The sequence below is a fragment of the Lipotes vexillifer genome, unplaced genomic scaffold (genome assembly GCF_000442215.2).
Source record: "Lipotes vexillifer unplaced genomic scaffold, Lipotes_vexillifer_v1.1 scaffold567, whole genome shotgun sequence".
Lineage (NCBI taxonomy): Eukaryota > Metazoa > Chordata > Mammalia > Artiodactyla > Lipotidae > Lipotes > Lipotes vexillifer.
In genome coordinates, this window is record NW_006776652.1 from 1,749,616 (window position 1) to 1,774,221 (window position 24,606).

General features: G+C 37.0%; 1 protein-coding gene across 3 annotated transcripts in view; it reads left to right on the forward strand.

Moving 5' to 3' along the window:
• The window catches only part of PPP3CC (protein phosphatase 3 catalytic subunit gamma), a 90,780-nt gene that overhangs the window by 25,991 nt on the left and 40,183 nt on the right, over positions 1 to 24,606 (forward strand). For 2 of the 3 annotated variants that reach the window (XM_007450578.1, XM_007450579.1), the window contains exons 2-3: positions 15,320 to 15,517; positions 15,854 to 15,978. In XM_007450578.1, coding sequence (XP_007450640.1) covers positions 15,320 to 15,517; positions 15,854 to 15,978 — 323 coding nt within the window. Of the gene's footprint in view, positions 1 to 15,319; positions 15,518 to 15,853; positions 15,979 to 24,606 lie in introns of those variants that run through there. The other variant, XM_007450580.1, reaches the window with a different exon arrangement.

A 24,606-nucleotide genomic window follows, 5' to 3' on the forward strand; every position in this document is an offset into this window, starting at 1 on the left:
AATCCACCTGCCAATGCATTGGACATAGGTTCAAGCCCTGGTGTGAGAAGATCCCACATGCTGCAGAGCAACTAAGCCCGTGTGCCACAACTACTGAGCCTGTGCTCGAGAGCCTGCGAGACACAACTACTGAGCCCGTGTGCCACAACTACTGAGCCTGTGCTCTAGAGCCCGCGAGACACAACTACTGAGCCCGTGTGCCACAACTACTGAGCCTGTGCTCTAGAGCCCGCGAGCCACAACTACTGAAGCCCATGCACCTAGAGCCCGTGCTCCGCATCAAGAGAAGCCCGTGAACCACAATGAAGAGTAGCCCCCACTCGCCACAACTAGAAAAAGCCCGCACGCAGCAACAAAGACCCAATGCAGCCAAACATAAATTTAAAAAATTAAAAAAAAAAAAGTCCCCAAGAGGCCATTTGTAATTTGAAATTTTTCCTTGGTGAAATTATGCCGTTTATTGAGTATATTCATAATCTGAAAATGTGAAGGAAGCAGATAGATTCAGGCTGAGAAAACACCATGTGACTTGCAACGATTGTTAAGGGCGGCACTTTTGCAACCATATGTCTCCAGAAGACATGAAGTGACACCAAAGATAAGCCGTCATCAATTGAGGGCTGATCAGAGCCTCAGCCCCAGCTAGACAGAACTAAGCAAAACACTTCTCAGGATTGTAAGGACTAAGGAAGGTCCTTAGAAAGTTTTAGAAAAATTGACCCAGTGCAGAGTTTGCCTAAAGATACTGGTCTAATGAGACCTTCTGAACTTGTCAGCCTTTGGGGCTGGCTGGAAAATACACTTATTAGGTCCTAGTCTGTCCTCTTATCTATGGGCTTCCTCATAGATGAATGACACTCGAGATACTGAACAAGCAGACAGATGATAGGAATGCTGTTAATTAGGTAGAAGCCAGATTTCACTCCTGAACAGAACAATCTGATAAGACTGAAAGTCAGAGGACCCATGTATCACCTTAACCCTGAAGTGCCTGAGAAAATTATTGAAGATCAGGTAACTCACTCTAGTAGGCAGGGTGGCCTTGAGCAGGTGGAAATCAAGTGGCCTCATATGTGCACACTGTTACAAAGTCATGGGTCTCCCCAGAAACAAGGTCAGCTGAAAGACTTATTTATAGTTAAAGGGAAAAAAGTTAGGTTTATTTAACTTGCTGCAACAAGCAGAGAGAACTAGAGGAAATAGGGATATTCTCTATAGGGGAGGGCAGTTAGGAAAGACTACTCATTGGATACTGTTGTTAGATGAAGGACTATTGTTGGATTTTAGGGTGGAAGTTTGTAATCTGGGCAAGGACTAGTTAGAATTTGTAGACTAGATGAGTTGCTAGAACTCATGAAGTTCTAGTGTTAGATCAGGTCTAGTGTCTATGCAGAGTTACTGTTAAATTAGTTTGCCTGAGGTCTTATCTTGAAACATGGATCTGAAGCATCTGGTATTAAAAAGAATTTGAGCTTAGATAGTCTGTGATGCATGTTGTGGTTTGGTTTGGTTCACTTCATCTGTTTTATGAGTCATAGTACAGTTATAAGTTGGGACTTCTGTTTTGATTCTGAGAGGCTGCTGGTGTTAGTTTCTTATGTGTATAAAAGTATATTTATAATTGTTGAACGGCTTTAGGAAAAAACTTTGACTTCAAGAATTCAGTATTAGTTTTCTATTGCTGTGTAACAAATTACCACAAACTTAGTGGCTTAAAACAACGTTTTTTTAGCTCCTAGTTATGTGGGTCAGAGGTACATTCATGGCATAGATTTCTCTTCTCAGGGCTCAAAGGCTGAAATCAAGGTGCCTACCAGGCTGAGTTTACATGTGGAGGCTGGGGGAGGAATCTGATCTTTAGCACATTCAGGCTGCTGGCAGTTCCTTGTGGTGGTAGGAGTGAAGTCCTTATTTTTAGCTGGGGGCCACTCCCAGCTCCTAGAGTCTGCCTTCATTCCTTGCTCCGTGGCCTGCTCTATCTTCAAGCTAACAATGGAGAAATTGCACATCAAATCCCTCTCATGCTTCAGCTCTCTGACCTCCTATATCTGACCTCTAAATCCAGATTAAAAGGTCTTCTGTGATTAGGTCAGGTGCACCTGGACAGTCTCCCTATTTTAAGGTCATCTAATATGGGACCTTAATTATGCTTGCAGACTTCCTTCCAGCAGTACCTAGATGATTGTTTGATGGAGTAACTGGGAGAAGGTGTGTGTATACCATGGACCAGGCATCTTGTGGGGTCTGCCTTCTGCTAACCACAGTGCCTTTGTGTGTTTTAAAGCATAAGCCATAGAATTTCCTCTTTGTCATCTTAGTAACTCTCGGTTGCTTATAGGTGTAACTTAAATTTTAATGTTGCTGGTAAGAGTCAGTTTGGGGTATAGCTCTGCTGATTGAGAAAAGTCTTATTTATGTATAAAACGGATTAACATAAGGAAAGTTATTGCCAGTGGGATTGCCTTTCTTTTTGCCCTTGGCATCTGTTACTTTTCTTTTAATAAAGTTTTTTATAAAAACTTGGAAAAATGTAGGGCAGAGCAGATAGGAGGAAAAAAAGCTGTCTGTAGTCCAAACACTCTTGCTTATACTTTCATCCTTTTCTTCCCATTTTTATTGCTTAATTAAAAGAATATCATTATGATCATATAGTGTACAAAATAACTGTATACTGACTTCTTATATACATTTTTTTCCGATTATAAAAGTGATACAGGGTAATCGGAGAAAGTTTAAAAATAGGCAAGTCGGAAGAATAAGATAATTTAGAATCTTGTTACCTAGCACTAATACATGGGTATATTTCCTTATTGCCTTTTCTAATGCATTATTTAGTCACAATTTAGATCATATTGTATGGATTTATTTATTTATTTATTTATTTGGATTTATTTTTAAACAGAATTAAACACTGGACCACTTGTCAATTTTAAATAAAAGGTATTTGGCATATTACTTATCACCTATGAGTTTTTTGTATCCTAACCTTTAAAAGTGACTTCTTTAATTCTGTGTGAATTTTAGATTCATAAATATGCCTTTTATTTTTAAAATTTTACGTGTGTATGTACATATATGTATATTTATGATCAGTATCTTATGGGGGAAAAAAATAGAGAAAGCGTTCCATTGTCTGTTCAAATTGACTCACTCCCTCAGGGTCCCTGACAGCTGAGTTTTCACTATACCTTATATTTTAATATCATCAGTGGACCAAGGACATCAGCGTTTCCATTGGCTCTTCTTCCCTCTTGCTTTTTGAGACAAGATGCCCTGGCTCTGGCCTCCCTGTGGGGAACAGCAGCTCAGGAGAAGAAAATGCTTTGAAAAGAGGTCTTTAAAGAACATTCCAGACTTAGAGAGTGAAAGAGAGCACCATGTGCCTCCTTTCCCCTCTTCTCTTGGCTTCTCATACTGACCAGAATGCCAAAATGTCTCAGCTGAAGGTGCAGACTGATATCGGGCAGTATTTCCCTGCTGAAACATTGATAGACTGGGCACTCGCTATATGAATTTTTAAAGAATACAGAAAATCATTATTTGAGTTACTTGTTAATGAAAATAATTTGTTTTATTACTTACTATCCTTCTGTTTTTGAGGAGAGAGGTGAGGTAAAGACAAATATTTTGTTTTGTAATGTTCCTTGCAAAGTGTCCAAAATATGATTTGGATGTGGTCATCAACCATGTCAAGAATGATTCTATTTTAACAGCGGCATGAAAAAAATCATTCTAGAAACACATTTCTTAGGACTGGGAAGGAACTGAAACATAGAATTTGCACATGAGTGGAAATTTGATCTCTGAGTTACATAATCTTCCTGAAATCAACCTAGACTTCTGAGTCTGGGGTTCAAAGTAAATAAAGCTAGACTTGAAAATCTTTGGTGTCATGACTTCTGCAGTTTTTTCCTTAATTTTAATTCAACTCTGACTGGGGTCAGCTAGGCTCAAGTGTTTTTGCATTAAAAAGGTTTTTAAAAAATTATTGACATATACAAAAGTGCACAGATCCTAAGTATACAGCTTGATAAATTTTCACAAAGGAAACATACTTGTGTAGCCAGTATTCAAATCAAGAAGACAGAACATTACCTACAGTAAGTGTTGAGGTAATTTTCTTCAAGAAGGCTATGTAGGTGATATATTTTCTGAGTCCCTTTGATTTTGTGAATGTCTTTCTATGACCTTCACATATAATATAAAGTATTTGGCTGAGTACAAAACTTACAAGTTACAACCTTTTCTCCTTAGAGTTCTACACATATTCCAGTGATGTTAGAAATCTAATATTCTAGAAAAAAAACTGTAGACCATCATGATTTAAGTTTCTTCTTTATCCTTATAATTCAAAATTTTTTCAAGAATGTGCCTCTTGATTAATTTTTCCTGAAATGCAACAATTCAGTGTGTTTAAGCAAACCTTTCTATATAGCTCAGAAAAGTTTTCTAATTTATTTTGAGTATTTTTCCTGTTACATTTGTTCTAGTTTAGTTTTTCAGGAATATCATTAACCTCTTATTTTGGCTCTCTATCCTCTATCCTTTTTTCTTTTTTTAATTTTATTTATTTATTTATTTCTGGCTGTGTTGGGTCTTCGTTTCTCTGTGTGGGCTTTCTCTAGTTGCGGCGAGCGGGGGCCACTCTTCATTGCGGTACGCGGGCCTCTCACTGTCGCGGCCTCTCTTGTTGCGGAGCACAAGCTCCAGACGTGCAGGCTCAGTAGTTGTGGCTCACGGCCCTAGTTGCTCCGTGGCATGTGGGATCTTCCCAGACCAGGGCTTGAACCCGTGTCCCCTGCATTGGCAGGCAGATTCTCAACCACTGTGCCACCAGGGAAGCCCCATCCTCTATTCTTTGTATGTCATTGTCTCTCACCATTTTCATATTTGTCCTTTTCCTTTGTATTCCAAAAGAACTTCTCTAGTTTGTCTTACATATTATATACTTTATTTTTATCAGTTTCATTTCTGTTCTTTGCTCTCTCCTAGCGTTCTCCTAGAATTGTTACACAGTCAGTTCTGTTGTAATGATTGTCAAAATTCATTGAATTGTATGCTATGTAAAGATGATTAAGAAAAAAAGCATATATCTGATAAAGGACATACTCAGAATATATAAGAACTTTTATCAGTCAATAGAAAAAATATATTGAAGAAATTATGTTTTTTTCGCTGTACACGGGCCTCTCACCGTTGTGGCCTCTCCCGTTGTGGAGCACAGGCTCTGGACGCACTGGCTTAGTGGCCATGGCTCACGGGCCCAGCCGCTCCGCGTCACGTGGGATCCTCCCTGACCAGGGCACAAACCCGTGTCCCCTGCATCGGCAGGCAGACTCTCAACCACTGCGCCACCAGGGAAGCCCCCTGAATAAATTTTTAAATGGACAAAAATTTGGTTGATTAGGCATGTCCCAAAAGGAAGATAGCCAGATAGCCAATAAACAAGTGGAAGCGTGCTCAGCATCACTATTCACCAGTGAAATGTAAATTAGAACCACAAAGAGATAGAAGTAGACACTCACTATAATGGAGTAAAATTTAAAAGTGACCAATACTAAATGTTGGCAAGGAGTAACTGGGACCCTCATACCTTGCTGGTGTGTGTAAAATGGTATAAGACTTTGGTGAACTGTTTGATGAAACCTATGCCTACCCCCTAACCTTGCATTCCCAATCCTGGGTGAAAGGGGTGCTTACATCCACCATAAGACAGATAGAAGAATGTTCATAGCAACATTATTCATAGTAGCTCAGAATTGGAAAGGTTATCCAACACATTTTGCTGCCCCTAGCCTTATTAATGCAGTCGTGCTTAACATGTAGCGATCTGCTTTTAGTTTATTATGTGCTATTAATGAAAATTTATGTAGGGTATCCCCCCGAATTTTCTAATTTTTGAAATGTTTTTCAAATTTCTTAAAACTTTTTTCTTTAAACTAGTTTGATTTTGGAGCACTAAAAGAAAATTTGTTGCACAGGTAGCCTAGAGCACCAATTATAAAAATGCCAACTTTTGGTCTGCATTTAGCCCAAATACTCTTTTATTCTTGGATCTTTCTTAAGTTTCATTAATTTTAACTGCTTTTAGAATCTTACACGTTACTTTCCTATTTGAATGGTGCATTTACTTATTTATTACTCACTGCACTAGCTGTTTGCTCAGATTAACTTGTTAATGCTGTTTCATTTTTTGAATAAATACTATAGAGCAGTGCTGTTCAATATAACTTTCTGAACTGATAGAAATGTTGTATATTTATGCTCTCCAATATGGCAGTCACTGAGCACATGAGGTTATTGAGCATTGAAATGTGGTCAGTGCAACTGAGGAACTAAATTTTAAATTTTATTTAATTTTAATTAATTTAAATTTAAGTCTAAATGGCCACATGTGGCTAGTAGCTACCTTATTAGACAGTGTAGCTCTAGAGTTAAGAAGGATGAATTGAGAAAAACACAAGAATTTAGAATGATATGAAATTAGGAAAAAATGCATTTATCATTTAACTTAGAACATTGGTTCTCAATCTGCACATTAGACTGCACATTAGGATTACCTGGAGAGCTTTTTGAAACTACCAGTTTTGGGACACTAATCTAAAACCAGTTGAATCCAGATTTCTAGAAATGGATGAGGGCACTATATTTTCAGAAACTTCCTAGGTTATTCTAATGTACAGTTGGAGTTAAAAATCAGTAAATTATCGTAGTGCTTCTTAATGTGCACCTGAACATCTTGTTAAAATGCAGATTCTGATTTCAATATATCTGAGTTAGGCCAGATATCCTGCACTTCTAACAAGCTCCTGGGTGATTTTGATATTTTTGATCCCCAGACTACACTTTGAGGAGGAAAGAATTTTAGGATGAAAGGTTGAGCAGGAGTTTACCATATCTGAAATGAACATTTGGTGGCATAACTGTAGAATTCAACAGTTGATATCTGGCTCAGACTTAGTTTCTATATGTCTCAACAATAGTGTACACATAATATATACCTCAAAGTACTTAATTAGAAATTGATGAAGAGCCAAACATTTTCTGCTGGCCAGTGTCTAGGGAAGAGGTTTTGTTTTGTTTTGTTTTGTTTTGTTTGGATAAAATAGGGAAGAGCTCTCTGAAGAAGTAACATTTGAGCAGAGAATTGAGTAGAATGAAGGGGCTACCATGGCAGGTATGCAGTGGGCGTGATTGAGGTTCATGGCAACCAGCTCAACAGATAACCCAGCAGCTTTCACCACTGAAATAACAAAGAGTAGAAGTAAGTGAAATAGGGACCAGGAAAACAATAGAAAAGATTAACAGAATTAAGAATTGGTTTTTGAAATGATTAACATAATTGACAGACTTTAGACTGAGAATAAAAGAGAAAAGACAATTAAATAAATTAAGAAATGAAAAAAGGAGACTTTACAACTGATACCACAGAAATATAAAGGATTATAAGAGACTGCTGTGAACAATTATCCACTACAAATTGGGTAGCCTAGAAGAAATAGATAAATTTCTAGACACATTTAACCTATGAAGACTGAATTATGAAGAAGTGGAAAACTCTGAACAGACCAATAACAAATAAGGAGACTGAATCAGTAATCTAAAACCTCCCAACAAAGAAAAGCCCAAGACTAGATGGTTCCATTGGTGAAATCTATCAAACATTTTAAAAAAGAATTCATACCAATCCTTCTCAAACTCTTACAAAAAATTGAGGGGGAGGGAATGCTCCCAAACTCATTTTTTTTTTGAGGCCAGCATTACTCTGATACAAAGGCCAGATAAGGAAACTATAAGAAAAGAAAACTGCAGACCAATATCCCTTATGAATAGAGATGCAAAACTTCTCAACAAAATATTAGCAAACCTAATTAACAGCATGTTAGAAAAATCATTCACCACAATCAAGTGATATTTATCCCTAGGATGCAAGGGTCGTTCAACATATGCAAATCAACAAATGTGATATACATCACATTAATGGGATAAAAGATAAAAATCATATGGTCATCTCAATAGATGCAAAAAAAGCATTTGACAAAATACAGCATCTTTTCTTGATAAATACACCCAATAAATTGCATATAGAAGAAACATACCTCAACTTAATAAAAGCCATATATGACCAGCCCACAGCCAACATCATATTCATCAATGAAAGGTTGAAAGCTTTTCCTCTAAGATTAGGAGTAAAACAAGGGTGCTTACTCTCACCTTTCTTATTCAACATAGTACTGGAAGTCCTAGCCAGAGCAATGAGGTAAGAAAATCAATCAATCCAGATCAGAAAGTAAGAAGTAAAATTGTCTTAATTTGCAGATGACATGGTCTTACATAGAGAAAATCCTAAAGACTCCACCAAAACAAAAAACAAACAAAAAAACTGTTAGAACTAATAAACAAATTCAGTTGTTTCAGGATACAAAAGCAACATACAGAAATAACTTGTGTTGCTATACACTAACAATGCAATATCTGAAAAAGAAATAAAACAATTCCATTTACAATAACATCAAAAACAATAAAATACTTAGGAATAAATTTAATCAAGGAGGTGAAAGATCTGTACACTGAAAACTACAAGATTTTGATGAAATTGAAGAAGACATAAACAAATGGAAAGACATCCTATATTCATAGATCAGAAGAATTAATATTATTAAAATATACTACCCAAAGTTGTCTGGAGATTCAGTGCAATTCCTGTCAAAATGCCAATGGTTTTTTTCACAGAAATAGAAAAAACAATCCTAAAGTTTGTGTGGAGCCACAAAAGACCCTGAATAACCAAAGCAATCTGGAGAAAGAAGAACAAAGTTTGAGGCATCGTACGTCCTGATTTCAAACTATACTGCAAACCTCCAGTAGTCAAAATGGTATGGTATTGGCATAAAATAAAAACAGACACACAGGCCAATGGAACAGAATCAAGAGCTCAGAAATAAACCCTCACATATACAGTCAACGAATATTTGACAAGGGAGCTGAGAATATTCAATGGGGGAAAGGATAATCTCTTCAATAAATGGTGTTGGGAAAACTATAACTACAATGCAGAAGAATGAAATTAGACCACTCACAAAAATTAACTCAAAATGGATTAAAGACTTAAACATAAGACCTGAAACTGTAAAACTCCTAGAAGGAAACATAGGGAAAAAGCTGTTTGACATTGGTCTTGGTGACAATTTTGGGGGTATGACATCAAAAGCACAAGCAACAAAAGCAAAAATAAGTGGGACTACATCAAACTAAAAAACTTCTGCAGAGAAAAAGAAACCATCAACCAAGCACAGGCTCCGAACGCGCAGGCTCAGCGGCCATGGCTCACGGGCCCAGCCGCTCCGCGGCATGTGGGATCCTCCCGGACCGGGGCACGAACCCGTGTCCCCTGCATCAGCAGGCGGACTCTTAACCAGTGCGCCACCAGGGAAGCCCTCTAGTCTTATTTTTGTTACCCCAAATCCACGTTTATCCAAACCAGTGTTACTCAGAAGTGGTCCGTGGACCAATGTCTGTCCACGAATTGTTACTAATTGCAGTAAATACAGAGAGTGAGCATTTAAAAACTTTTATAGCAGCTTGACATTGGCACAACATCTATGCATGTGATCATTTTTCTAGTAATTTATTTTTATTGCATTTTACAAAGTATAGTTTTCCACTTGTTGATGCTGGGGTGGGGGCAGTTCCAACAGACAGTTTACAAAGCACTACTCTAGATCCTCTATTTTTCACTCAGAAATTCTGAACTCCGTGTATTCATGTGGCCACATAGGCGCTGGGGCAAGGGACATGAAGACCAGTAAACTATGACTATGTGACTGGGAATGCACTTGCTGATTATCTGAGATTAGTGGGCATGAGAATTGGCTGGAGTACTTGTTAACCATGCGGATGCCTGTGTAGATCTCCAAAGATCCTGATTCCACACGTATGAGACCTAAGAATCTATGTTCTAAACAAATGCCTCTGATCAGTTGATTGATTAATTTTGTTCCTGGATAGGTTGTTTAAATCAGGATACTTGAGAGTAAAAGGAAACATTATTGGTAATTACATCAGAACAAAATAAATAAACCAGGGTACTCAGACATATGGTCACTCTGTGTCTGGGGCATTTTTTTTTTTTTTTTTTTGCGGTACGCGGGCCTCTCACTATGTGGCCTCTCCTGTTGTGGCCTCTCCTGTTGTGGAGCACAGGCTCCGGACGTGCAGGTTCAGTGGCCATGGCTCACAGGCCCAGCCGCTCTGCGGCATGTGGGATCCTCCCGGACCGGGACACGAACCCGTGTCCTCTGCATCGGCAGGGGGGGGCTGACACGAACCCGTGTCCTCTGCATCGGCAGGCGGACTCTCAACCACTCCGCCACCAGGGAAGCCCCTGGGGCATATTTTTTTAAACAGAGGTTTAAAGTTTACTTGGAAAGTTTCTACTGTTTCCTTTCATTAGCAAACTTAGCTCGATTTCCTTTAGTCTTCTCTGGATTGTGGCTCTTCCCAGTCTTCTGTGAATCAGTCTCAGCTATAGTATGTATAGAACTATCCAGTACAAGAAGGGAAATGGAATTCAGGGCTCTAAACATAGCTAGGGGTAACTTGGAGGGTGGCAAGACCCACTCCTTTAAAGTTGAAGATTCTTTTTTTCTGATTTGAAGGATATTGATTTTTAAAATAACCCTTACCGTTTGTGATAAAAATCTCCAGGAAGTGGGCATAGAGGGAACCTACCTCAACATAATAAAGGCCATATATGACAAACCCACAGCAAACATCATTCTCAATGGTGAAAAACTGAAAGCATTTCCTCTAAGATCAGGAACAAGGCAAGGTTGCCCACTCTCACCACTATTATTCAACATAGTTTTGGAAGTCCTAGCCATGGCAATCAGAGAAGAAAAAGAAATAAAAGGAATACAAATCGGAAAAGAAGAAGTAAAACTGTACCTGTTTGCAGATGACATGATACTATACATAGAGAATCCTAAAGATGCCACCAGAAAACTACTAGAGCTAATCAATGAATTTGGTAAAGTTGCAGGATACAAAATTAATGCACAGAAATCGCTCACATTCCTATACACTAATGATGAAAAATCTGAAAGAGAAATTAAGGAAACACTCCCATTTACCACTGCAACAAAAAGAATAAAATACCTAGGAATAAACCTACCTAGGGAGACAAAAGACCTGTATGCAGAAAACTATGAGACACTGATGAAAGAAATTAAAGATGATACCAACAGATGGAGAGATATACCATGTTCTTGGATTGGAAGAAACAATATTGTGAAAATGACTATACTACCCAAAGCAATCTACAGATTCAAAGCAATTCTTATCAAATTACTAACGGCATTTTTTATGGAACTAGAACAAAAAATCTTAAAATTTGTATGGAGGAACAAAAGACCCCGAATAGCCAAAGCAGTCTTGAGGGAATAAAACAGAGCTGGAGGATCAGACTCCCTGAATTCAGACTATACTACAAAGCTACAGTAATCAAGACAATATGGTACTGGCACAAAAACAGAAACATAGATCAATGGAACAAGATAGAAAGTCCAGAGATAAACCCATGCACCTATGGTCAGCTAATCTATGACAAAGGAGGCAAGGATATACAATGGAAAAAAGACAGTCTCTTCAATAAGTGGTGCTGGGAAAACTGGACAGCTACATGTTAAAGAATGAAATTAGAACACTCCCTAACACCATGCACAAAGATAAACTCAAAATGGATTTGAGACCTAAATGTAAGACCAGACACTATAAAACTCTTAGAGGAAAACATAGGAAGAGCACTCTTTGACATAAATCACAGCAAGATCTTTTTTGATCCATCTCCTAGAGTAATGAAAATAAAAACAAAAATAAACAAATGGGACCTAATGAAACTTAAGAGCTTTTGCACAGCAAAGGAAACCATAAACAAGACGAAAAGACAACCCTCAGAATGGGAGAAAATATTTGCAAACGAATCAACGGACAAAGGATTAATCTCCAAAGTATATAAACAGCTCATGCAGCTCAATATTAAAGAAACAAACAAGCTAATCCAAAAATGGGCAGGAGACCTAAATAGACATTTCTCCAAAGAAGACATACAGATGGCCAAGAAGCACATGAAAAGCTGCTCAACATCACTAATTATTAGAGAAATGCAAATCAAAGCTACTATGAGGTATCACCTGACACCAGTTAGAAAGGGCATCATCAGCAAATCTACAAACAACAAATGCTGGAGAGGGTGTGGAGAAAAGGGAACCCTTTTGCATTGTTGGTGGGAATGTAATTGATACAGCCACTATGGAGAACAGTATGGAGGTTCCTTAAAAAACTAAAAATAGAATTACCATATGATCCAGCAATCCCCCTACTGGGCGTATACCCAAAGAAAACCATAATTCAGAAAGACACATGCACCCCAGTGTTCATTGCAGCACTGTTTACAACAGCCAGGTCATGGAAGTAACCTAAATGCCCATCGACATACGAATGGATAAAGAAGATGTGGTACATATATACAATGGAATATTACTCAGCCATAAAAAGGAATGAAATTAAGTCATTTGTTGAGATGCGGATGGATCTAGAGACTGTCATACCGAGTGAAGTAAGTCAGAAAGAGAAAAACAAATATCGTATATTAACGCATGTATGTGGAACCTAGAAAAATGGGACAGATGAACCCGTTTGCAGGGCAGAAGTTGAGACACAGATGTAGAGAACAAACGTATGGACCCCAAGGGGGGAAAGCCGCAGTGGGGTGGGGGTGGCGGTGTGCTGAATTGGGCGATTGGGAGTGACATGTATACACTGATGTGTATAAAATTGGTGACTAATAAGAACCTGCTGTATAAAAATAAAATAAAATTCAAAAATTCAAAAAAAAATAATAACCCTTACCTAAAAACTTAGGACTCTCCTGGAACTTTCTTTTATGCATGTTGTCCCAAGGCAATCTTAATTCCTCTTTGTGTTCCTGGCTCAGCTGTGTCCCATTTCTCTTAGCTAGGCATAATCCCCTTGATCCATTTCATCCTTACTTTCATTTAACTGACATGTTTACTTGTTTTAAATAAAGTACAACTGTAGAATTTGAGAGAAAGAAAAAATATCTTTCTAAATTTCCTCCTCAGGAGCTCTTTAGGTTGTTGTCACCTCTACTTACGTAACTTTTATGATATATAAGAAAAACGGGTTTCCTGTTTTGTAAACTGTTCTCTGATTACAACTGAGATTGGAGGAAAATGATTTTTATTAGTAAGTAATAATACTACTGGTAGAAGTCAAATAATATCTGTGGATCTCTTGTCTCTCATACTACCTCTGTTATGATACATTTTTGTCAATTCCAACATATTTGATTTTGTATTACTTCATCTTGTTTTTAGTTTTGTTTTTCTTTTTGCGGTACGCGGGCCTCTCACTGTTGTGGCCTCTCCTGTTGTGGAGCACAGGCTCCGGATGTGCAGGCTCAGCAGCCATGGCTCACGGGCCCAGCCGCTCCGCAGCATGTGGTATCTTCCCGGACCAGGGCACGAACCCGTGTCCCCTGCATCGGCAGGCGGACTCTCAACCACTGCGCCACCAGGGAAGCCCTGTTTTTAGTTTTTTGACCAATTTCTTTGATTTACAAAGTGGGCAATTAAAAACAATTTAGTAAAAATTTAAGTAAACTTGTTCAGGACTGACCTTCACCCTGTCTTATAGACTCACCAGATGAATGAATAAAAGACTCATCATAATATTTTATTTTTGTCTTATTTTAGATTTAGCTTATCATACTAAAATAGTATATTGATATTCCATATGAATTACACAAATTAAGACTAATTTATCCTTTAAATTGAGACAGTTTTAAGAGGGAAAGGGGATGCTATTAACAGTTATACTAGGAGAGCAGCTGAAATCTAGGACTGTCCTGAGTAAACTGGGATGTATATGGTCCCCTATCTCAGGATAATATTTGCTGGTTGGATAGCTACTATGATATTTTCAATGGGCTTTGAATAGTCAAAATGAGTCAAATTATAGCTAAGAGCATTGTAAAACTTACCATAGGACTTTCTATACTTGTAAAAAATACAAAATGGAATGGCTAGATCAAGTCTAAAATTGTTTAAGCGCCTGTAGATTTCAACTTGGTTCTTAATAATACTTCCATAAAGCTAGAAGTGGAATAACCAGACAGTAACCACAAATTGAAATGAATCCCTCCTTTAAAACTTATGGTTTATAGACTTGTGGCTGTTAGGTCACAGGGAATCTAAAGTAGACTACATTATAAGATAGGTAAAAGAAGAGGTGATAGCCAATTTAAAAATGTCAAAAAATTTTTTCTGTTCAAGTTGCTAATTTACCATGATGTTGTATATAAACTTTATATCCAGTGTACACTGAAGTTAGTTGTTAGCATTTCGAGATTAGAAAACACAGCTAGACCTCCCATACCTATTTTTCTCAAGTTTATGCTCTGTTACTAGAGCAAGTTATTCTGTGAAAGAGCTCCATCCTGTCAGTTGTGTTCTTGTTATCAGTAATATTTTAAGCAACTACCTTTTATTAATACATATGTACATACATAAAAAACATCTATGATTCCCCTGATCAGGAACTGAAGTCAAACTTCCAAGACATGGTTTCATTAGGTCTGTTCTTTGGGAGAAATAAATGCCCTTTTAGTGTTGTGATTTCTTTTCCTTCATTTTTTTAAACCACAGTTTCATTTTTAACACATTTTCCATAGATAAAAGATACTCATATCATCTAGTCCCTTGTCTCACTTTTAGCTTATCTACTGAATCAACTTCAAGTCTTTCATCTTTATATGTATAACATAATTTATAGACGCACACACACATACATCTTTTTTTTTTTTTTTTTTTTTTTTTTTTTTGCGTTACGCGGGCCTCTCACCGTTGTGGCCTCTCCCGTTGCGGAGCACAGGCTCCGGACGCACAGGCTCAGCGGCCATGGCTCACGGGCCCAGCCGCTCTGCGGCATGTGGGATCTTCCCGGACCGGGGCACGAACCTGTGTCCCCTGCATCGGCAGGCGGACTCTCAACCACTGCGCCACCAGGGAAGCCCCATATATCTTTTAAATGACTTTGACTTTAACTGTGGCCTTTTAAAAAATTAGAATCGATCATCTATAATATATAGTATCTTCGATTTTTTTCCCATGTAGTTCTGGTGCTGTGGATGTGAAATCGTGGTGATGCATTAGGTTTAATTTGTTACATAAAAGTAATGTGTTTATGGTTTTTCTCTATACCTTTAACTGTTAAAAATTTTTTTTCTCTCTCTTCCTAGCTGTCCCTTTTCCTCCAACACAGCGGCTTACTTTGAAGGAAGTATTTGAGAATGGGAAACCTAAAATTGATGTTTTGAAAAACCATTTGGTGAAGGAAGGGCGACTGGAAGAGGAAGTAGCCTTAAAGATAATCAATGATGGGGCTGCCATCCTGAGACAAGAGAAGACTATGATAGAAGTAGATGCTCCAATCACAGGTATGAGAAGTATTCGCATGGTGGTACTTAGATTTGAGCTAATTTGAGAAGTGATTACAAATAACCAACTAAAATGTGTGATCATTATTCTAGGAATTGTGAGCAGTCTTAGGGTTGTTTAGTATGTGTTATTCATTGAAGAAATACAATTTAAAATGTCTAATATTTCCAGTAGGACTATTTTGTATTGATAGATTGCCTGCAATTATCGAGCAGTCCAGTCAAAAGCTAGACTGATTTAAGTTAAAAGTTAAACTGTGGTCCTATTGGTGTAATGCCCTTTCTCTTCTAAGACATAATTTTTCACCTCATCCTAGGTCTGTTTTTTTTTCCTAGTATGTGGTGACATTCATGGACAGTTTTTTGACCTGATGAAGTTGTTTGAAGTTGGAGGATCACCTAGTAATACACGCTACCTCTTTCTGGGTGACTATGTGGACAGAGGCTATTTCAGTATAGAGGTAAATATTAAACTGGATGTGTTGGAACTATCATATTATCTTTTTAAAAAAATTTCTTTCCATTCTTCAGTAGAAGATATTAAAATGAGAACACACTGGCAGAATTTACAAACTTTGTTACTTTCAATAATTAAAGTGATAGAGATACGTTGTAATTGATATAAAAAGAGCTATTCCTTTTATTAGCCAGTAAAAATCTGACATATAGAAGGCTATGTTAACCCTGCTTTGCAAATAACTTAAGTGTTTACCAACCTTTCCTCTTTGTAGGTAGTGTACAGGCTGTATATAAATGATATAAATTGCTGTTCACCCTAAGTGGGGTTTGGATTAGCTCACCTTAATTATAAAACTATAAGCTGCTGAGCTACATTGAACGCTTAGATTAACTGCCAATGCTGAATAATCAGGCACTTAGCCTCTTGTAGGAATAATTTATGATACCGTTGCACATAGGAGGTACATGTTCATTGAAGGAAAAAATGATTACAGTTAATGAAGTTAATGAAAACTCACAATTTATATATCTTGAAAATTGTATGATGACAGGAAAATGGTTAGATTTAAAACAAAGTATAAGCTTTTATGTACAAAAGATAAAACTATTTCAAAACCTAATGGAGTGACCTGAGTACAGTGGAACCACAGTACATTCATACTTAATGTCTGTTGATTCAGCTGTACATGCTTGGCAAATAAAAGAGAAGTAACTTTTGAAATAGTGCAGGTAATCGAATTTATAATATCCCCAGAATAAGCATGAGATGAGTATTGAGTCTGCTTGCTGTTCTTGCAGTCTTTAGTTCTGCCTCTCCCTCGTAGTGTGGGACTCTCACTGTACTAAGTATATTTCCGGTGGTTAAAGGTTTATTGTTCATGCAGCATCACTCCTAAATACAAGTCAACTATCTCACCTGGTACTCAACCAGAAAAGCAGCTGTGATACCAAAGCTGCCAGAAAAATAAACGGCAAGAGAAATATATCTTACTCTTTAGTTAGATAGACAGTCTAAGTTCATGAATCAGAAAAGTTCAGTGTTATCTTGCCAGTGTCTCAAATTCATTTAGTGTCATCTATGAGTTAGAAAGTTAATGATAGAAGCTAAGGAAATAAGCACATTCTCCCTGCTGCTCAGTAAATTCCCAAGATTTCTAAATAGGTACCTGGGATGGGTGGAGATCATACTTGCAGACTGTAACATTAAAAGCTTCCCATATTCCTATCCACATCCTATTTTAATAGACGGTATGTCAAAAGTATGGGTGTTTGAAAGACTCATTGAACGCTTAGTTCTTTGTGTTTAGTAGCATGAGGAAGTTTTAGAGGCTGAAGAAAAGAATACAGAACTTACTGAATTTTAAATTAACTTTTTAAAATTTTATTTATTTTTATTTTTGGCTGTGTTGGGTCTTCGTTTCTGTGTGTGGGCTTCCTCTAGTTGCGGTGAGCGGGGGCCACTCTTCATCGCAGTTTGCGGGCCTCTCACTGTCGCGGCCTCTCTTCTTGTGGAGCACAAGCTCCAGACGCACAGGCTCAGTAGTTATGGCTCATGGGCCCAGTTGCTCCGCGGCATGTGGGATCTTCCCAGACCAGGACTCGAACCCGTGTCCCCTGCATTGGCAGGCAGATTCTCAACTACTGCGCCACCAGGGAAGCCCAGGAATAACTTTTTAAAAGGATAAATATTGTGCCAAATCATCCTCTGATTACATACTTTAAAAATAGTTTCAATGCATCAATATATTCACAATACACACACACACACACACACACACACACACAGACCCATGATGATTTTTGTACACATATGCCATATTCAGAATATTTTGTGTTAACATATTTTTTCTGTCACTCATCAACAAATGTTTCCTGAGTGCCAACTTTATGGCAGGCTCTGAGCATCAAATAATGAGTAGGATTCATGGTCTCTATGGGAGCTGACAGTCTAATAGAAAAGATTACTTATGAATAGATCGCTCAGTACGATATGAAAATATTTATTTATTTATTTTAATATTTATTTATGTATTTTGGCTGCTCCGGGTCTTTTTTGCAGCACGCGGGATCTGTTAGTTGTGGCATGCAGACTTTTTAGTTGCAGCTTGTGGGTTCTCAGTTGTAGCGTGTGAACTCTTAGTTGCGGCATGCATACGGGATCTAGTTCCCTGACCAGGGGTCGAACCCCGGCCCCCTGCCTTGGGAGCATGGAGTCTTACCCACTGGACCACCAGAGAAGTCCTCAAAAGTACTTACTTAATTATTAGCAATATTCTTCATATTAGGACTGAGCATAGTCCCCGACACATAGTAGGCACTCAATATTTGTTGACTGAATGAATGTTAATAAATCATAGTTTATATTTGGCTTTATCATGCTATTTGATGTTTGGCTAACAAAGCCTTTTTCTGGAACAGCTTAAGAGGTAAATGAATGAAAACTTTAAGTTGACAGTGCTGTATTATACCAGTTTTAAAACTGAACTGTAGGATATATCTCATGTTAGTTGGAAGCCACTTATAGACCACTAAGATTATAGATTTCTATAAGCTACAACTTAGTCTAACATGATACAAGTGTATACTTGAACAATAAATTTTTATCAATGTCCTTGATAAGCATGAGTGTGATGTTTTTGTCAAACAGATGAAAATAAGGTAATGGGGTCCCTATTATAATTTTTTGTTATAAATAGTCATTTTTTTGTAGGAAAATTGGGAAATGCAGAATCTAAGAAAAAATTCTTATAAAGTTATAAATGAATTATAATGAAATTACTGTTAACATTTTGTTGTATTTCCTCACAGTCTTTTTCTTCTTTTACATGTGTATATTTTTTAAAGAAAGTTGAGATCGTTGTGTGCATTCTCTTTTGTAGTCTTTCCCCCCCACTCATCATTGTCTTGAGAGCACTTTTCTCTATCATTAAAATTTCTCCAAAAGTATGATTAGGGGTATAAATACCGTAGTTTATTTCACCATTTCTCTTTGGATAATTTGGTTGTAGCAGGTACTGCTTATTTGCCTACCTTTTCTCTCCTCCTTCCTTACTATCAAATCCCTGTTTTGTTCAGATAAATGGGATTGGGGGTTGTCAGAGAGAACTAAATAGGTACCTGGGATGGGTGGAGATCATACTTGCAGATTGTAACATTGCAGACTCTACCTATTTAAAAGTTCTCAGGGAGAACTTTTAATTTCAGGGAGGGAAGGCCCTTATCCCAGCCCAAGGGAATGAATTCTGGTTGGTTTGAACTAGTCATGGCAATCCATTCCCTGTTACCAGTGACTAGTCCGGGGTAAACATGAGATCCTCTTTTGCCCAGTAATATATAAAGGGACTTCTGCACGTTGTGTTGTCGTTGTTGTTTGTGTGTGTTGTTTTGAAATTTTTTCTTTCCAGATGAAAAGACTCTTGCAAGGTGAAAGCTTTTGGACCCCCATTCCACTATGTCATGTCAAATGTGGGTGTGTGCACTGTAGCAGCCATTTTGTGACCATGAGGAGGTGCTATAACTAAGAATGAAAAATAGACCTGCTGTGAATAGCAGATCAAAGAGGGAGAGAGGGCATGATTTCTTGGTGAAGATGTTGAGCTGGTACACTAAACCTAGACATCTTGCCTCCAGACTGCTTGTTTTCTGAGATGTTTAAATGTCTTTATGGCTTAAGCAGCAGTTAATTGGATATTGTATCACTTGTACTGTAAGTGGTACAAGGTTGTTTTCCAGTTGTTTCCATTCTGCATATTGCTGCAATTAACATCTTTTTGAGTACATCTTTAATAGCATTTCTGATATTTCCTTAGATTGGATTCTTATAATAGAATGAGTATTTTTAAGAGTGTGAGCATTTTTAAGACTTTTGATATGTATTGCCAAACCGTTTTCACAGAACTTTATTTTCTCTTCCATACTTAATAATTTCTCTTTCCTTGAGCCTGTATGAGAGAATCAAGGCATGATGATTTTTTTTTTTTCCATGCCCAGAGCAAGCATTGATCTTTCCTGAAGCAACGTGGGCTTTGGTAATACACCAGTGACTGGTCCAAATGTGACTGATAAAACAGAATAGTAAAGTTTCACTTTTGTCTGAGGCTTTTGATATTCCTTCATTTGCACCCATTATAAAGTACTTCCTCTGTGGTAGGGGAAGCTAAATTTTAGTTTCCTTTCATTGATTTTATAATAAGAGAAAGGATTAAAGGGAACATTTTCAGCATAGGATGTGTTGTACTAAATGCACAGGAGCCACCAAAGAGAAAATGTTATCAGTTGTTTAGGTGATGTAAATGTTATCAGATGGACAACTAATGAACAATTGTTAACATATAGAAATGATTCTTGAGGTGGAGTAAAAATTCTGTTCACATAGAAATACAAAGAGTATCGAACAGATCTTCTGATAATCATGACCTTTAATTGATGTGTACAAGATAATTGTACAGTTGCATACTGATGTATAATACGGGAAATAAAACTTGAGATTAGAGGCTGAGAAGTATATCAGCCAAATTACATTGTAGTGTGGATGGGCATTATAACTCATTACTTCAAAAAGTTTAGTTGATCGTTACAGGAGGCAGAGATAAAGACCAAATAATTCAAAAGATATATCATGTTCTTGGTTGAGAAAGGTAAGTAGGAAAAGAGAAAGTGCTTTCTATGTTTATATATGAATTTAATGTAATTTTTCCTTGGAATATTTTGTGAAATTTGAAATATTATGTTGAAAACAAAAGTCAACCCAAAAAAGGAAAAAGCCATCCAATTATATTCATATGTGTCTATATATTTACATTTTATAGTGTTTATTTTGCAAGGTCTGTCTCAAAATGTACATTATTTTGATCCAACAATTTCATTTTTGAGAAACTATACTGCAGATGTACTCATAATTATGTACAATGACATATGAATGGTTTGTCTCACAATAATTGAGAAGTTCTACTGGCATTTAATGAGCAGGGTTCAGGAATACAAAACATCCTGCAACAAAGAATTATGCTTGTTAATAGTACCTAAGTTGAGAGACATTGTTAAATTCTGGGGATGTGGAGATAAACAAGCAAAGCCAGGTCCTTTATTGTTTTGTTTTGTTTTTTTAATATTTATTTATTTATTTGGTTGCACCGGGTCTTAGTTGTGTCAGGTGGGCTCCTTAGTTGCAGCAGTCAGGCTTCTTAGTTGTGGCATGCATGTGGGATCTAGTTCCTGAGTTCCAGAGATCGAACTCAGGCCCCCTGCATTGGGAGTGCGGAGTCTTAACCACTGCGACACCAGGGAAGTCCCTATTGTGTTTTCTAGTGAGAGAGATGGCATCTTATATTTGCTTAGTGTCTATGAAAATCAAATCAGGGTAAGGGACAGAAGGGGGACAGGAGTAGCTGATTTAGTTGGAGATCAGGGAAGTCCTATCTGAAGAGGTAATATTTGAACAAAAACTTGAATGACCTGAGGGAATGAGCCATGCGTAGATGGAGGGGTGGGGTGAGTACATTCCAGGCAAAGGGCATATCAAGTGTAAAAGCTCTGAGGAAGGAGCAAGCCTAAGGCAGCCCAGGAATAGAAACAAGGTCAGTGTGGCTAGACAGAATGAGTAAGGGGACAATGTAGACAGTGTATCAGAGACATAGGCATGGTTTACATGACGTCAGGCCTTGCAAACCATGGTAGAGTTTGGGTTTTATTGTGAATGCAGTGGGAAGCCATTAGAGCTTTTTTGTTTGTTTATTTGTTTGTTAAGCATGGAATTGGCATAGTCACATTTATTTATGTTTTAAAACAATTACTCTGGCTGTTATGTGGTGGACTGACTATAGGAGCCCAGAAAGACTAGTTAGTAATCTCATCCAGTAAGCATAGACAGGAAATGTTGGTGACTTAGAGTAGGCATTTTGAGAAGCATTTGGATTCAGGATTTTGAAGTCTTTCCTTTCAAAAAGGAGGGAAATCTTGGTTGAATTAAGCTCTTAAGGTCATGGCACATTTATTACTAGTCTTTTCTAAGTCCCTCTATTATTTTGTTTTGTTTTTCTTATCTGTGACCTCTATTTTCCTTACTCCCTCTCCCAACTATACATGTTTCTATTGTATTTAGTATATGACTCAGAATACATATATTATTAATTTTTTAATATATAACATTTTTGTGGGAAAAGTATTTTAATTTTACATAAATGTTATGGTGCTATTCAGTCATTCTCAAACTTTAGCATGCATCATAATTACCTGGAGGGCTTGTTCAAAAACAGATGGCTGGAGCCCACCCCAGAATTTCTGATTCTTTAGGTCTGGGATAGACCCTGAGAATGTATATTCTAACAAGTTCCTGTGTGATGCTGATGTACCACACTTTGATATGAATGTGACCACCCTGAGAATCACTGCTGTAGCTGTCTTTCTGTTGATTTTTGTTTTTACATATCAGTATGTTTTTAAGATCTATCTGGGTTTCTGTCTGCTCCATAGTATCCCATAGTATACATCTATGACATTTTAGTTCTCTGTTCTCAGTGGTGGACACTAGGTTGCCTCCAGTTTCTTTCTATCATGAACACTGCTGTGAAGCACACCCTTATATAAATCCACTTATGGTCCCATGTTTTAGTTTCTCTATGGTTTATGAACAAGAGTGGGATTGCTCGGGAAAAGGGTACCTACCTTCATACAATACTTGAACTGATTATTGCAGATCACTCTTCAGAACAGCTGTACCAGTCTATACTCCTACCAGTAGCACCTAAGAGTTCATATTTCCTCATGTCCCTCTTCTAGAATTTGCTTTTATCTCATTTTCTAATATTTACCAAAATGATAAAGTAGTATCTTATTGTCATTTCAATTAATATTTCTTTAATTACTAATGACACTGAGCATCTTCTCATATATTAGCCATTCCACCCATACAATCACTGTTAAGAGTTTCTTGTATGACATTTCAGAGATAGGTTAAGCATATACAAACATATTTGCATATCTGTTTTAAAAAATAAATGTACCTATTAAGGTACATTGGCCTTTAAGTGCTGCTTTATCTGGGTCCCACAGATTTTGACATGTATTGTTTTTATTATCATTCAGCATTTTTTAAAGAATTATCTTTAAACCCTAAGACAATGAAGCAGTATGTTTTTTGTTTCCAGTCATGTGGGATTTTTTTAGAGTTAGTATTTTGTTACTGATTCTAATTAGTGTAATTTAATTAGAGAACATAATCTGAATAATATTCATTCTTTGGAATTTATTGAGACTCCCTTTGGAATTTATTGTGGTACCCAGTAGATTTTTGTGACTATCCCATATATACTTGAAAATAATGCATTCTGTACTTGTTCACTTGTTCTCTATAAGTTTGATTATTTTTGTTTGCTTGAACTATGATTTACTTTTGTGTTTGCGTCAAAATCTCCAGCTACAGTTACTGATTTATCTGTTTCTCACAATAGTCCTGTCAATATTTGCTTATGTTTTGAAGATGTATATGAATGAGACATGTATATTTTATGATTAGACTATATGATAGATTTTCATTATTCACGGATTCTGTATTTGTATATATGCCTCCCTACTAAAATTTATTTGTAATCCCAAAATCAATACACATAGTGATTTTGAGGTCCTAGGCCCTCTCAGCAGAAGGAGCTAGGAGATATATATGTATGCGTATATATATATATATATATATATATATATATACGCATATATATATGTACACACACACACTATATATATATATGTGTATATATATGTAGCTTGGTTATATATATAGTGTGTATATATATATTATATATTATATACATATATAACTTGGGTTAGTTCTCCCCCATCCCGTCCCTTTCTTTGTTACTTTGTTATTCATTTATAATACAGTTAGGCTCATTTGTTACTGTTCATATTATATTGGGGGTTTCTATCACATGCTGGTTGATTTAAATACTTATTTTGAGTAATTTTAATACCCAAATAATTTTAATTACTGTGGTTCTAGAGGTCAAACCTATCTGAAGAGGTATGCTTTGAGAAGTGTCACTCCGGCCTCATCCCTCCTAACCTGTTCCCAGTCCCCACTTCTTTCCACCCATTTCCTCTATGCCTGCTCTAGGTAACCAGTCTCTTTAGTTTATGATTTATCTTTCCCTTATTTCTTATGCACAAATGAGCAGCTAATATATGTTTTTCTTATACCCCTTCTTTATTACATAAACAGTAGCATACTGTAGATACTCTTTCATTTTGCTTTTTTCTTAACAGTGTATCCTAGAAATTGCCCCAAATCAGTTTATAGAAAGATCTTTCCCACGTTTTTTTCCATAGCTTCATAGTACTTCATTGTGTGGATGTATTGTGATTTGCTCATCCTCTCTCCTTTGTATGGTCATTTAGGTTGTTTCAAATACTTTGCTATTACAAACAACACTGCAACCTGTGTGTATGTATTTTCTTATTGTTGGAAGTATATCTTCAGGGTAGGCTCCTAGATATGGTCAAAAGTTAAATGTATATGTGGTTTTGTCAGTTCTTGCCAAATTGTTTCATACCATGCAAATTATTTTTATGTAGTCAAATTTACCCATCTTTTCTTTTTTTGCCTTTGGACTTCTGGTCATCAGTTTTAAAGTTTTTCCCTA